The sequence below is a fragment of the Sus scrofa genome, chromosome 2 (assembly GCF_054392235.1).
Source record: "Sus scrofa isolate SSC_HxYL_T2T_F1_AM1 chromosome 2, Sscrofa_HxYL_maternal_Yorkshire_Landrace_v2.0, whole genome shotgun sequence".
Taxonomy (NCBI): domain Eukaryota; kingdom Metazoa; phylum Chordata; class Mammalia; order Artiodactyla; family Suidae; genus Sus; species Sus scrofa.
Genome location: NC_139384.1, coordinates 135,172,791 through 135,188,713, shown reverse-complemented (window position 1 = coordinate 135,188,713; position 15,923 = coordinate 135,172,791). Strand labels below are relative to the sequence as shown.

The following is a 15,923-nucleotide window of genomic DNA, read 5'->3' as shown; positions in this document are numbered from 1 at the left end:
CAAAGACATCAGGAATCTACTCCACAATCCTTCCCTTCTAACAGGCATGGAATAAGAGTTAGTATTTTGAAATTCTGGTTAAAGTCCCAAGTCTAGTGACAATGGGTATGCTCTGCAGGAAGGCTTTAGATAACATCCCATCAGTCTTAAGAATGAGATGGCCAAATAGGTCCTTTGATGTTCATCTCTGTTATCCACCTCCATATAATATAAAACAAGGCTAGAGTTTTGCTGATCACTTCATTGATACCACCTTGCTCTTATTTTCACACTTGCTTGGAAGTATGTGGGGAGAGGTAGATAAAGGGTCTGCTAACATAAGAAACTGGACAAAATAATGGGCAGAAAGTTTGAACAGCAACTTCAGTGGAAACTGGTACAAAGTCAGAACAGTGCTTCAATGCCCTAGCAGAGGCCAGCAACCATCTATTCTTAAATGCCCTTAACTATGAAAGAAAACTGGTTCTAGTACATAGGGTGAGGTTGAATCTATGTGAAGGATACCAATAGCATCAGCTTGGAAAATTAGAATAATATAGAGCAATATGTGAAGCAGATCATTAAATCAATTTCTGTAAAGGTGGGTAGAATCAAGTTTTAACCTTATGTCTTGGCTGAACTGAATTGCAGTTCTCAGTCTCTAAGCAAAGGTAAACCAGTTGTTTCAAAGTCAAAATGTGCAACGTACATGCAAACTTTGGATGGCTTGTCCATATATTGATTCAAACAAACATTGTCAATGAAATATGATAATCTCTGAGGGTACTACTTCATTTGCCTTTGCATCTTGGAAGCAGTGTTAAAAGAGCTGACAATTTAGCTTTAGTTTCTTAAGTACAATTTTGCTTTGCCTTCAAAAACATAACAAAAAGTGTAATCATGGAAATGATCATCATCTTATTTTGGATTCCCCAAAAGCAGACACCAAGTTATGGTTTGGAACATAAATAGTTTATTTAAGTGACACAAAAGAGGAGGCAGTAAAAGAAGACAGAAAATTCAACAGAATTTTTGAAAATACTAACATGGACAACTAGGGATAGAACTGTCTCACAATTCCCTACAGAGGGACAGAGAATACTGACTAATTCAGTGATATGGGTGAGGGTTTCCTAGGTTTAAATATTAGGCATTTCTAAGTTATACTTCTCATGGGCTGAGCTAGCTCCTACAGCACTGGCTGGTGAAAGCACTCAGCAGAAAAGCAGACAGATGCTGATGCTTGCTGCTTGACAAGAAGTACAGCATACTGGGGAGTCAGTCCCTGCAGTTTCAAGTGAATTCAGAGTTATATAGAGGACAAAGAATAAGGAATCAGTGTTACTACAGACCACCCCTTAAACTGCCTAAATCTATTTATGCCTCATATTGTGTATGTCTGGATACAGACATTTCAAGCCCTTGCCCAGCCAAAATTTCTGAAAAAAACTAGACAGTTAGTAACAAGATAGAGTTTGCTATTTAAGAAGCTGGTGTCACACAGCTCCAAGGGGCTCTAAGGCAGTAGGCGGTGTCGGTCACCTCATCTGCTAATTCTAGATTTCTTTTTCCCCTTCTTAGTGTTTCTACTGATCTAGGCTGTTTACCCGAAATGGCCTAGATTTAATCTTTAAGAAGTATGAGCACCTGGTTATCTTAGATTGTTAGAACTGCACATTACCATTTTTGCTGATTGTTGAAATATTAAGAGGTACTACAGAGATTTCCAGCCTGTAGATATATTCTACCCTTTCTGCAAGAAATATTAGAAACACTAGGTTCCTAGGTGTTCGTGATTATCAATATCGATTACACACGAGTACAATAATGACTTTCTCTGTTGCTCCATAAGAAAGAACAGATTTATGTTTTTTAACTACTTGGGACACAGCACTATTCAATAGCCAAGGGTTCAATATATGCTATATTCTGTATAAGTATAGATTCAGGCTTCCACTCAAGCTTATCATTCCTACTTTATATTATTGGTTGAGCTTTAAGAGGTCATTCCAATGTTCTCTAAGGCAGTAGCTACTGGATCATGTGATAGGACCACATACCTATCCTACTTCTTTATCATAAAATTGATCCCTTGCTCTAAGTCAATGGTATGATGGATCATATTTAAGGTAAACAAGAAGATGCTTTACCCAGACTTCATTTTAAGAAGAGTTTTTGCCCATTTTAGGACATACAATCAACAAACACCCCCATTTGCTGGTTTTCAGTGTTTGACTGAGGTAGTCAGTATTTCGTGACTAAAAGAGATAGGAGTATAAAGCCCCAACCATTTCTACCTGATGCAGGTCCACTACAACAAGCAATATGTGCTCCAAGCTCCACATTAATTGGCCATGACTTGGTAAAATATACATTACAGTTCAACTTGTCCCTATCCACAACCTTGCTTTTCTCCTAATTTTCCATAGATTTCAGTTTCTAATAAATATTTTATACTCTAAACTTCACATCAGTCATTTTCAGAAAATCATACTCAAGATAATATATACTGGAGAGCTCCAAAAAGGCAAGATGGTGATTCCTTATTTTGTCTAGTAGGTACACAAAGCGTCTAAAGCAACCAAGTGGTAGCCATAGCTAAAAGTTCAGTGGGACCTTTTAAGAATTGCTTGGAATAAAGATTAACCTTTTGTGTTCTAAGATCTCTAGCGATGCAAAGTACAACTTCAGAGACAAGAAGCAACATGTACCCCAGTGGGTCACTAGAAATAATGCTAAGTGGGAAAACTGCTCTGCCCCCAGTATACATCCTATTAGGGACAGAGTATAGTATTACAGTGTTTGCTGTAATTTATAGGACTTCCTAAATTTTTAGAATTTGCCTGCAACTTGGTGTTTTAATGGTATCTTTTATTGTTCATTCCAATATTCTACCATCTTGGAAACTTCTGAGTAGTGGAGTATGTGGCAGAAAAAAATAGACTCCATGGTCCTAGGTGCACTTTCATACTTCCACTGAAGGAAAGAAGGCCCCCAGATCAGTTTTATTATGTGGTATCTTATTCCTGTTTGGAAAATGGTGCTGACTGAGGTCTTTTGAAAATGAAAAGCAAACTCATACTCAGAATGAATGTGTCTTGTCCACTCAGAATAAATATATGACATTTCCAGAGTGGAAGAATTCAATTAATCAACTCACCAGCAAGTGGACAATAGGAATTCCAGAGGAATATAGTGACAACAGCAATTAAATGAGCCTTTCTAAAAGGAAGCCTATGCTATTGAGTCTATACCTAGCCTCTTCTCTGCCACCATGACTACTTCAGAGAATTTTAGGTTGAAAAACTTTCTCAGGTTGGGAAATGGAACAAGGGAAAAATGACTTATTATTGGAAAGTCAGAACTCAAAGTCTAAGATGTCCATCTTTTCCTTCTTCTGTTGGTACAAACTGAAGAATACCCTTATTAGCTGCTCATTTATTTTTCCCCTAGGGATATCCTGCTAACCATCATCACAGTACTCTTAAGTCAGACTCCTCCAGCTTCCACTCCTATAATTGCATCTACCCAGCTTAGTGGAAGTTAAAAGCACCTACGTGGCCTCTGTTTTTGCAGGATTCCATCATCTCCAATGTTATTTATGAGTCTATGTCCATCCTCTTTGCCTCTCCATGTACATCATCATCTGATAGCTTTTCTGACTTGGCATTATATATCCAGCCCAGATTGTCTAATTCTCTGAACCTTTCAATGCTTTCTTCCACCAAATGTCACTGCAACTCTGCTATTTCTGCTTTACTTCCCACGAGCCATCAGCTTTTCCATAGGTCTTCGTCAGGGTATTTATTCTTATCCTTCAGGAGATTGGTCCCAAGAAAATTGACTCAGAATGCCATTCCACTTATTCTCTACTGGCTCCTAATAGTTGTTTTACAATTCTTATAGGGTATAAAATAGCTCAGGTTATCCTAGTTTAAGGCCTAGAGGCAAGAAAGGGAGGTGAGAACTAATCTTGAGTGTCACACATGACTTGCAGCCAGGAAGCGCTTGCACCATCTTAAGGCAATGGGGAATTCTACCTCTTAACAGGGAAGGGTACACCATTTCTGTAGGCTCAGAGAGCTTAGAGGAATCTGACAATCCTTGATTTGGGGGCAGGGCATGAATCCATTCCCACACTACATATCTGGGTCTCATATTTTCCCAACCAGGGTCCTGTCCTTAGAAAATCCTGACTTTTTAAAGAGTTTAACCTCTTTTGGAAATTATCTTTTCTGATAATTAAAACCTAGTCTGATTCTCAGTTTGCTGTTCTCTCCTACTTCAGCAGACATTAGTCTCTTTACATGCTACAAGGAAGACCTCAGGCCTTCACATTTAGCTTGTAACTGGCAATTAATCACTTTTAGTTTTTCCAGAAAAGAAAGATTTTCCAAAGCAACAATGAAGGTGAATGTAGGTGTTCACCACAAGCTGCTCCTGCCACCTTAGAAAGTTTATTTGTACTAACTTTCTCCTCTTTGTCACACGTTGTAAGATTTCATTTATTTCCCTATTAGGGCCTGTGTTTTAGTATAAGAAGTATTCAAGACTATGCATTCCATCTACTTTGTAGCTCCACCATTCCAATCAAATTTTGGACCTAATTTAGCATAATCTTTTCTCCTGCTTCAGGAGGTGAGAATATCTTTAAATGTTGCCATAGATGCTTCTGGCTTCTTCTTTTTTTTTTTTTTCTAATGGCCTACTAGGCCATTACAATTACTATCATAATTCCTAGGCCAGGGATTAAATCAGAGTTGCAGCTGTGACCTATGTCGAAGCTGCAGCAGTGCTGGATCTTTTAACTCATTGTGCTGGGCCAGGGATTGAACTTGCACCTCCACAGTGACCAGAGCTGCTACAGTTGCATTCTTAAACCACAGCAAGAACTCCACTTTCTGGCTCTGAGTAAGGGGTCAACTGCCCAGATCAGCTTCTTCAAATTTTTGGGGCAGTTAACAAAAGGCAGTCAAGGCTTTATAATTAGCATTGCCCTTACATGTTTCAATTACCAGAGTTATTGCATAGACCACTAGTTACTCTTCCATTTAAACATCATCCCAATTTACCACTCATGGTAAGAAAGATAGTGTAACACTCAATAGATATTATCACTCTTTCCACTTACTATTGAAAAATGTTCCTTGTTGCCATCTGACTAACGAGTAATTCAATTTCAGAATATTATTCCACAGTCTGCTTTCTTGGGCCATTTCCTTTACAACCACCAAGATTGGAAGAAAGCCCTCAGGCAAAAGTGCAGAAAGATTTAGAAGATCAAAGTAGAAAGCTATTGTCCTATATATTAACTGTCCAGAGCAGTTACTGAGAATTGAGCTAAAGTTATATAGGGTAGGCATCAAACACACCTCCTATAGTCATTTCATCATTCCTCCTTAAAAGGTAATTCTAATGAAGTGCTTGAACATGTTTTCCCCCGGCCTACTCCATAATTTTCCAAAGAATACGGACTTCTCGTGTGGCTCACAACATAATTTTCCAAAGAATACATCAAAAGATAATATATATGAATTTGAATATTTAGTAAATCAATTGTTCATACCCATTTACAAGATCAGCATAATAACAGAGCCAAATTTATATTATTTGAGCTGGCCTATGCTCTATAAAACTATATTTATTGCAGCCTCTTAAATTAATTAACATAACGTAGATTTAGTTACACTTCATTCTAAAATGAGTTTTGGGAGTTCCCATCATGGTGCAGTGCAAACGAATCCAACTAGGAACCATAAGGTTGTGGGTTCAATCCTTGGACTCACTCAGTAGGTTAAGGATCCAGCATTGCTGTGAGCTGTGGTGAGGGTGGCAGACAAAGCTCAGATCTGATATTGCTGTGGCTGTGGTGTAGGCCGGCAGCCATAGCTTCAATTTGACCCCTAATCTGGGAAACTCCATATGCTGCAGGTACAGCCCTAAAAAGCAAAAAAATAAATAAACAAAAATAAAATATAATAAAATGAGTTTTGAAAGAAGTCTTTTTTATTAAAAGCTAGTCTACTTGTTTCAAAAAGTAGTATTAAAGATTATACACCATCAGTTATACCCTGACTAAATTTTGACATTTCTAATGGAAAATAGTAAAACTGAATGAAGGGATAAGATCCAAATGACTATATTTAGTCTGAGATAGTGAATCTCATGGGGAGGGGGGTTGAAGAAGAGGAAAAGTGGGCTGGCTTCATCATTCTTAGCTATTGTTTTGAGTCATTCTCTTCCAAAAAGTTCAGTTTCTTTTTTGACAGATAGGAAAAAAAAAAAGTATTCTAAGATCAGTAAATATGTCCAATAATTAAAATATGAATATATTCTTCTTACTGGAGATAATCTTAAATCTATATATAAATTATAACAATAAGTATTTTTGTAATGATGTAAACAAAGAACAGTATTTAAAAGTGTACCTCAATACTAAGGATTCAGGTTGTCTTTTTTGCAATAGATATGGAAAAGAGCTATCAATATTTGCTACTACTATCCTCTTAGACATATAACCTTTCATGATGAAAAATGGCATATATCTACTGTCCCAACTGATAACCCATTTAAAAGGAAAGTTTTGTTATAAGTGAAAAAAAAATAGTAGCCTTATATAACCTATTTCAAAAAATGAGATAGAAAAAACTAGAATTTATAACTTTTGCATTATTTTCTTTAACAAATAGGTTAAGAATACAAGTATAATAGAACAACATATAGTTAAAATTTAAACCAAAAAGAAATTCAGTAGAGATTAATAAAAATAAAAATCTTGCTTTCTAAAAATATGATTTGCATTAACATAATCTACAAAAATGTATTCCTTCACTTTCTGCTATTTCTTCGCATATTATTTTCTTCAATTTCCATAGAAACAGTATAAGTTATCTCATAACAAGATAATTGTTGTTTCAGATTTGCTTTGCTCTCTTGATTTTCCCACTGATGTTCCCTCTGGCTTGAAAGAGTGCTTCCATAAAACTTTAGAAAGAAGGTAAAAGGAAGCTTTTTCTGAACTTCTCGTAATAACCTCACATGCCTATGATTTAGTGAGTCTTCAATCAAGGGAAAATAGGGAAAGATATTTGGGTTCAAGTGAAAAGAAACCATGGATAAGAGATAACTCATGATATCTTCAAAAACATGTACATTGGATGATAATTTGCGAAGAACTGTGAAATATCTAAAAACATTAAATATAAATATTTACATCACAGGCAACTATTCCAAAATTTCAACCTCCACACTGTGCCCATCCATCAGTAACAAATGATTTTGGACTACTCTTCTCAACTGCTTTCATAAAAGCCTATGATAAGGATGATGCTAAATCATTATTTTTATAAATCATCACTGCAAACCTATTATTTCTATTTTATAGATAATAAAACATACTCAGAAATAAGTGCTAAATAACTTTCTCTAAAGCTGAGGTTTCTAACTCAAAGTCTTTACATACTACTACCTTCAATCTCAAAACATTTCTTCCTGTTTCTCACCTATATACCAATCTCAGCTCTTAATCTCATGGACTCGTATTATTTGTTTTTTTAATTTCTTCCTTTGAATTCACTCTATATACTCAGTTATTTTTACAGGTGCTGCCTTCATTATAAGACTTTTATAGTACAGATTTCCCTTTTCCCTAAGGGATAGGGTGTATAGAACTCAGCTCTACACAGTAACATCAGTCATCACTCTCATCCCATTTCTAAAGATAAAATCATTTCACCGTTTGAAGTAATCCTAACACCTTGATAAACTGTTAAATTTTCAACAAAGATAGATGGTTATAAAATTTTTTTTCTGAAGATTTTGGTGTATTATGGCCCTCTATTGAAAGCATCTTTGAGGCTAAATATAATATCTGTGCTATAATTTGTGGATTCAAAATTACAACTGTAGTGTTGGGCCCAGACCTGGTTAAATGCTTTCCAATAAAAAAAAAAAAAAAAAGTCGTGCTGTGCTTGCTTCCAACCAAATGCCTATCAAAATTCAACTGGAAAAAAAGGAATCCCCCTTTTTTTTTTTTTTTTTAAATGATCCAGTATTTGACTAGAAAGATAAAAACTAAAGAAAATTCATAAAAGATAAATAGAGATAAGAATATTCTTGGAAATTTAGTTCTCCAATTTTAAGTTTAAACCTACAATTAACATAGAAATGATTTTCAATTGTTATTTGAAGCCTCTGTAAATAAAACAGAATTGTCATTTTATTTTCTTTGCCTGTGTCATTATGAAACTGAAAATACTAATGCACCAAACACAGGAAAACCCAAGGAAGATATCCTAAATAAATGAATATTTAAAGAAGGGTTATCAAAAACAAAAGCCCTGATGGAGACCCACACATCAGATCTATATATTTCCATATTACACAGGAATTAGTGGCTATAAATGGACAAATTATTAAGGTTAATTTGCAGAATGATATAAAAAATAGATTTATCTTGTTCCCAGTCTAAGTCCTTTCCTCAGATGCAGTGTGAAAAAGAAAGGTTGCTGTGGTGTTTACGATACAGCAGAGCACAGTTCAATAGAGGGCCCGCCACCCATGGAGCTTGTAATGATGAAGAATTTTATTTCTTCAAATTTTACATCTACATAATTTTATGGACCAAATGAAGCCAAATAGATAATTGTTATTAATGAAACAATTAGGGGTATTAGATCTGAGAGAAGGGACTGTGAAATTTGTATGTTCTATGGGTCACCAGTGTAGATGTTGTTGTCCTCAATATGATAGAAGTGAAAATAGGGGACAAATAAAGGGTCTTTGGGAAAGACATTAAAAAAGAGTGGGATAACTTGTTTCAAGAGGTAATTTGACTTGGTTAAAGTTTTAGTAGGATGAACTCTAAAATTAATAGGCACTGAGACTAGGTAAACCTCCTTACTTCTTGCTTAAGCAAAGGTGGTATTAGAAGACTCCTTGTTTAGGCTTTTCCTGTATGGGGAATGGAATTAGCAGAGGAAAGAGTAATTGTGCTCTGGAATTTAATGTTGAGTGAGTAATGTTCCTATCATGAAATCGTAGTAAAAGGACTTTAATTTGTATTTTCATGACCCAATATGGGTATTCATATAAAACACTGGGAAAGAGTCTAGAATAGGATTGAGTGATTAAATATTGTATAAGATCAGTCATTTATAGGGTTAGGACTATCCTCCTAAGACAACCTTTGGTGACATGAGTAGCAGTCGAGGAAAAAGGGGAGAAAAAAACAGAAGAAATGATGGGAGAAAGGCATTCATAATATGTGAAGACAAAGAACAGAATGTCTTCATCATCCTGTTAGACAAGAGGTTAAGGCACAACCCATGCAGTCACTTACCCATAGTGCAGCCTGAAGAGAACACAGTACGAACAACAGGACGAAGCATTCTGTGCTTCAGATATACAGGCCTTTTGATGCATATCTAAGCAAGATCTTCAATGACTCCAGATTCTTGCATCTTCCTGTACAGAGAAAAGCATTAAAATCATTGACTTAAGATATCTGTTTTTTGGAACTACCAGTGATCTTTCACCAAGATATATGCTTGACTACATGTATTTCTCAACCAAAAAAGTTTTATATATACTGGCCCCTTGCCTATGTCTTTGAAGCTGGTTCCTCATACCTACTGATAGGCTGTTTCCTAGGCTCTAGATCTCAGTAACAACCCTGGATATAAACTTAATCAACGATATTTCTCTTATGCATTTTTCTTTAAGTTGACAAACAAAAGGGCTTATTATGATAAAATTGAGGGCATCTCAAATGGGTAGATGGTAGGAAGTGTAGGAATGGACAAAACTGGGGGAGGCCTGAATAGAATTGAGTCTAGAGATGAAAAAAGCTGCAGTGGAAAAGGCTGGATAAGAAGTTTGGAACTAAAGAGCACTAACAGTTTCCTCCTTGAAGTTGATTATTCTTTTTTATATAAAATTTGACAGTATTTGCTTTGAATTTGTTTAAATGTATTAGGAATAAAGCATTATTTAAATTTTGCAGTATTTTAACCAATTAGAAAAACCAGTAAAATGCTTTCCAAAAAAAGAGATTTTATTGTAAAAACTTAGTTTTAATTCTGCTGTTGAAAATATTCATATAAAAGCAAATCATTAAGATAATTTATAGATAATATAAACACTATTTCTATGTCTCTCACACACAAGCACATAGTTAATTAAATATTTCACATGTGTATTTCTCAGGGAAATCTTAAAAGCATCCTTAAAAGTATATGCATTTTACAAAGTTGATTGCAAACATTTCTCTACTTATCAGCTGCTGAGAAATACCACATTACATTTATAAACATCACATTACATTTAGCCAGATTTCACTATGTTCTGGCTTTGGTGAAGCTCCTATCAAAACATTTTAGAATCACAAAGTGTGAATTTTATTTAAATAGTTTAGTTCAGCTTCAGTGATGCCATGATTTCCTTTTGTGACATTTCCTGCAAATTATCTACTTTTCTGAGTTTCCAGAGTTCCCTTGATAAGTGTGATGGCTGGATGGTGATAATGGTAAACAGAGAAAATGGTCCTGAAAATATCAACTAAATTCAGAAAAGGGAACAGCAGATGCTACAGATAAAAAACCTTCAGAAGTCATTACAGTACTTCTTAGTGTTACATTTCCAAGGGGTGGGGGGAACACTTAGTTTTTCCATGAAATATTACCAGTACGTAAATATTCAACTCCAACCTCTCTGATCTGCTCAATTATCTGTAAATCTAAAACTCCTCTAAAATGTCTGCCAATTTTAAAAATAAATAATCTCCCTAGATCTTTTAAATCTCTTTCTATATTTCAACAAATAGTTCTGGAAGTAGAGATTTAATTGTAAAGTACAGAAATTATTATATCAATTTTCTGTCTCTATGGTTTTCATGAGGCTGAGTATTTGGAAATAGATGGAAAAGATTTTATTTTACAATATTTTCCAAAATAGCTATCAGGTTACATTTAATTTTTATAACCTATTTTTTTTTTTTCTGTTGAACATTCATGTCATTTACTGAAACTGTTCTGGGCTAACAGATTATTGGTTCAAATTGTTTTCAGTATTTTCTGAGTAATTTATTTCAGAGTGGATGTATTTATTGCTCATCCTATGGGACAACCATGATTCCATGCAAGTTTTCAGTCAAAAAAAGTCAGATGGATTATGAAAAGATACTGCATGCTTATCTAGTTTTAATGAAATTTTAAAATTATACATATGGACTCATCAGTGATCTGAGGACAGTTTTATACCTTTCAGATTTAATAGGTCCTGTAATGTTGAGGCAAAATTAATTCCTGTTTATTAAAAGAAGAGAAAACCAAGAGTATACTGAAACATATTTGAAAAGAGATTTTTGCTGGATAGCATGGAAATGCCTAAAATGATATGATTACCTATAACGAGGACTTAACACCAGTAGGTTAAAGGAGAAAAAGAAAGTTTGTGCCAAGATATAATCCAGGCCACTTGCTTTTGTGATGACTTACCTGCTATTCTTGGTACAACTTGCTTCTAAAAATCAGTGAGAAAATTATGATTATCAAGGAAATAAGAGCACAAAAGTATTGTGGCAATATTACTTGATTTCATCATCAAGAATGGCACCAACTGGCTGTGGACTATATTATCATAGTAACTTTATATCATGCCCTTTCTTTAGTTTAATTTAAATTTTAAGCTATTAAGAATAAAATAATATAAAGCATTCAAGGAATTTAAAATGTTATTTTGATATGTAACTGATCCCTTGGAATATTATAATTAACATATTTGAATAAAGTAAAAATATAATCCACATTTGGTATGGTCCTTAAATGCCACAGAAAGAAAAGATTTTTCATTAAATATTTTGTATTTTTATCACTGTTTTTGTCTTTTCTTTGACAGTGATGGTGAAGGGAATATTTTATTTATTTATTTATTTATTTTAACTTAAAATGTAAGCCCTTATAGAGGAATTTTATATTCTTTGCATAAATTATTCAAAAAATTTTGCCAATAGTTGTGTAAAACTTCTCAAAGAGGGCCACATGAAATCTTGGAGTACATACCAAGTATATGTGCCTATGTTCTTATGGGACAAACTAAATATAATTAATTAGAATACCAGTCTTATTTAAAGTCTTATAGAGGAAAAATTAAGGTACTTCATAAAAGCTCTTGATGGGTCTATTAATGTAATAAAAATGGGGTACTCTTTGGAAAATCACAAAAGATTTTAATTGTAAATACAAAAGTGCAACGAAATTGTATTCTCAAAGGAGGACATTTCCAACCCCAGACCAAGCTCCTGGCTCTGCCCTTATAGGTAAGTAAGGAGCTCTGCTTAAATTTAAGTAGAAAATACTAGGCTAGCATGGTAATGTGACTGTTACCTGTATTCCTAAATAAACTTAGAAAATGAGACATCGTAGATCGTAGCATTAAGAAAAGATGATGAAATTGAATTTACTCATTCAACTATGCATTCAAGCATTTTTTCAATAAGAATAAAACACAGTCTCTCTTTTTGTAGAACATTCTAAGTGGTCTATGCTGGGGCATAAATGCATTTAACCATAAAAGACTTTCAGGCAATTCAGTATCACTTAAGAATATAACTATGTACCTAGGAAGAAAGAAGAACATGAGCACCATGAAGATGGCTCTCTCTTATGTTAGGTATTATTGGGACTTTCTACAGCTACATCAGAGCTTTTTATTTTTTATTTTTATTTTTTGGTCTTTTTAGGGCCTCACCGGTGGCATATAGAAGTTCCCGGGCTAGGGGTTGAATCAGACCTGTGGCCACTGGCCTACACCACAGCCACAGCAATGCCAGATTAGAGCCGTGTCTGCAACCTACACCACAGCTCATGGCCAGATCTTTAACTCACTGAGTAAGGACAGGAATTGAACCCCTGTCTTCATGGATACTAGTTTGCTTTGTTTCTGCTGAGCCACAACAGGAACTCCCCAGAGCTCATATTTGAACAAAGCAATCATTAAAAACTCAAACTCACTAACTACTGGAATCTGGATTTTTCTTGCCGCTGCTGCTATACATTTCAAAATTTATGAACAATGGTGTACTAAGACAGAGATGACAACTGGCTCTCTGGAAAAAAGTATATAACTATACATCTACAGGTATGGTTATATAGAGATATATAAAATGTTATTAATGTAAAGGATGTGTGACACAGAACCTACAAATAATATGTACTCATTATTATCATTTCCATGGATCCAATTAATTCTCACAGAATGTTCTGATTTTTTTCAACCTCTTATGTTTGATGTCAACTTATAGTTTCAATTAATGAACCAGTGTGGCTACATGAATGTTGGTTGACATTTTTCTTTATCCTAATGAGTAAAATGAAAGTGAAATAATAAAGACATAGGTTGGAACTTCACTCATTTGTCAATGACATAAGCTACATTTTACTGAGAATGGTAACAATTCTCAAATACTGAAGAGTCTTTCCTCTTTTTTTGTGTGTGCTATACATAGTGTAATAGCTACATTTGGAAGTTTAATCTGCATTATTAACATTTCCCCATCACTTTCTAGAGAAACAAGAAAGCAACTTCATTCCTGCTTCAAACTATCAGCATGATGTCATCTAATGCAGTTAGGAAAAGATTTGCAGTAGCCCACTATTTTGCAGTATTTCTACCTTATAGATTGATGAAACAAACAAACTCAAAATCATGGACGAGAGAAAACAACCCTAAAATTAGAAAGTGGTGACTTTTTAAAAAATTAATTAATTTAATTTTTTGCCTTTTAGGGCCACACCTATGACATATAGAAGTTCCCAGGCTAGGGGTCATATCCGAGCAGTAGCTGTCAGCCTACACCACAGCCACAGCAATGCCAGATCTGAGTCATGTCTGAGACCTGCCCAAAAGCTCATGGCAATGCCAGATCCGTAACCCACTGAGTGAGGCCAGGGATCGAATGCAGAACCTCATGGTTACTAGTTGGATTACTTTCCACTGCAGCACAATGGGAACTCTGAAAGTGGTAACTTTTGAATATTAATATTTAATGTAATTAATTATAATTCATATAACTTAATTTTAGTAGTAGTTGTTTTAAAAATGGCTTGCAAAATTTCTGAAAATGTATTAGTCTGCTCTCATGAAGCCTTGGGAACCAGCTTCGGCACAGCACTGCACAGCTTATGAGCTTCTAGTAACCCCCAAACACCCGTACAGCCATAATAGACTTCTTGGTTTTAGCACTGAAAGTCTCAGATTCCAAGAAACTCTTCAGATTTAGGCCAACTGGAATATTTGGTTATCCTAACTCATAGACCACCCAAAATATGTAACTGCCTAGTTAATGATAGAGCTGGATTCTTCCTCTGAATTTAGAGCCCTTGCAAATTCCTTTCCCCTCAACATCCCTGTCCTCTGGCCCAGCTGTTTGCTAGGATGACTAACTCTGTAAGATAAATTGTCATGGTCCCAGTCACTGCTGGACTTTGAATAGCACAGTTGTGCCACTTTTCAGCTTGTTGTAATTCAGGTATATACAGCCTAAGTTCATTATCTCCATTTGCTTTATTGGAACCAAGCCTTTGGAATACTCACTTTAAGGGATAATTCTAAAGTAAAATGAGATGAAGTTCATACACTGCCTAGTCTAGTTGTTTAGTAAGTAATAACTACTAAAACAGTATTCTTATGATTATTCCCAATCACTTCTTAAACCACCCCCTGCTGAGAGCCATCTTGCCTCTCACCTGAGTATATGCAACAATTACACAGTCCATCTCCATTACATATGACTGAAGGAAAGAATACTATGGCTGGCACCTCACACTGGATAATAATGAGCATCAGCCAGATCTTGTACCAATGATTCAGTTCCTGATTCTTCTTCTTTTTTTTTTTTTTTTTCAAGCCAGGTCTAAACATAGCTAATTCTATGATCCACATTTACTTTCAGTCCTTTATCTCACAGGTGTTTTTCAAATTTCACTCCTATTTCCATCCAGAAAGAACATGGGACTACCTTTTGCCAGCGTAGCAAATACTTCCCATCTTGGTGTTATCATGTTGGTTAGAAATCAAATCTAGGAAAAGGAGTGCAGAATGTGGGTGGTGACAAATTCTTTCTTTCGTTCGTTCGTTCGTTCGTTCTTTCTTTCTCTTTCTTTCTTTCTTTAGGAAATCATTTATACAACTAAACTGAGAGAGGACCTAAAAGATAAACCAACACTCTAGTATAGAGTTCAGTAAAAAGCCCACATGCTGCTTTTGTAAATAAAATTTTATTGGAACACAGCCCTGTCCATTTATTTAGGTATTTTTTGTACTACAACAACGCATATTGTTGACAGAGACCAAGTAGCCTATAAAGTCTATAAATTTATTATCTGGCCCTTTATAAACAGAAAATGTTTTACAACCCCTGCTGGAGTGTCTACATGAAGAAATGCTTTAGTAGTTTAGTAGTTGGTCAGGGTAGATGACTTGGGAAAGGGGAATGCTGGTTTCTAGCTGCTCCTAGGTTTTCAAATCAGAAAGATGACATATTTTGCTTCTTCCCCCAGAGAAACCACATAGGCTCTTGCTCTGAATGCACTTACCTAAAATGCATAGGCAACCAGGACTGTGACTATTGCTTACTTTGACAGAATTTTCTAAAGCAAAAGCCAGCGAGAGTCCTAAGAGCCTACACTGTCAGATATTGATAGGTTTATTCTGAAAATGCCTGGTTTCTGTTTGCCATGAAGCTTTGAGGACACTATCATAATTTTCCAAAAATTATGTTTCAATTCTCTGACAGTGAAGGATTAACAAGTTCTATCACCCTAGGCCAAAATTAAATTTGCTCTTTCATGAAAAAAAGATGCATCTTTTGTGTAAAGGAGTAATCATGAGTATATGTTAAATATTATTAGCACAGGCTGACATTTATACAACAAAATCAAGTATA

At 35.1% G+C, this 15,923-nt stretch overlaps 1 protein-coding gene across 28 annotated transcripts in view; it reads right to left on the bottom strand.

Annotated features, from left to right (window-relative positions):
• Positions 1-15,923, bottom strand: part of LOC100524732 (protein FAM170A) — a 689,565-nt gene that overhangs the window by 492,348 nt on the left and 181,294 nt on the right. For all 28 annotated transcript variants that reach the window (XM_085014400.1, XM_085014401.1, XM_085014404.1 and 25 more), the window contains one exon: positions 9,321-9,445. In XM_085014400.1, the coding sequence (XP_084870526.1) occupies positions 9,321-9,369 (49 nt within the window). In that variant the 5' untranslated portion in view covers positions 9,370-9,445. The remainder of the gene's footprint in view (positions 1-9,320; positions 9,446-15,923) is intronic.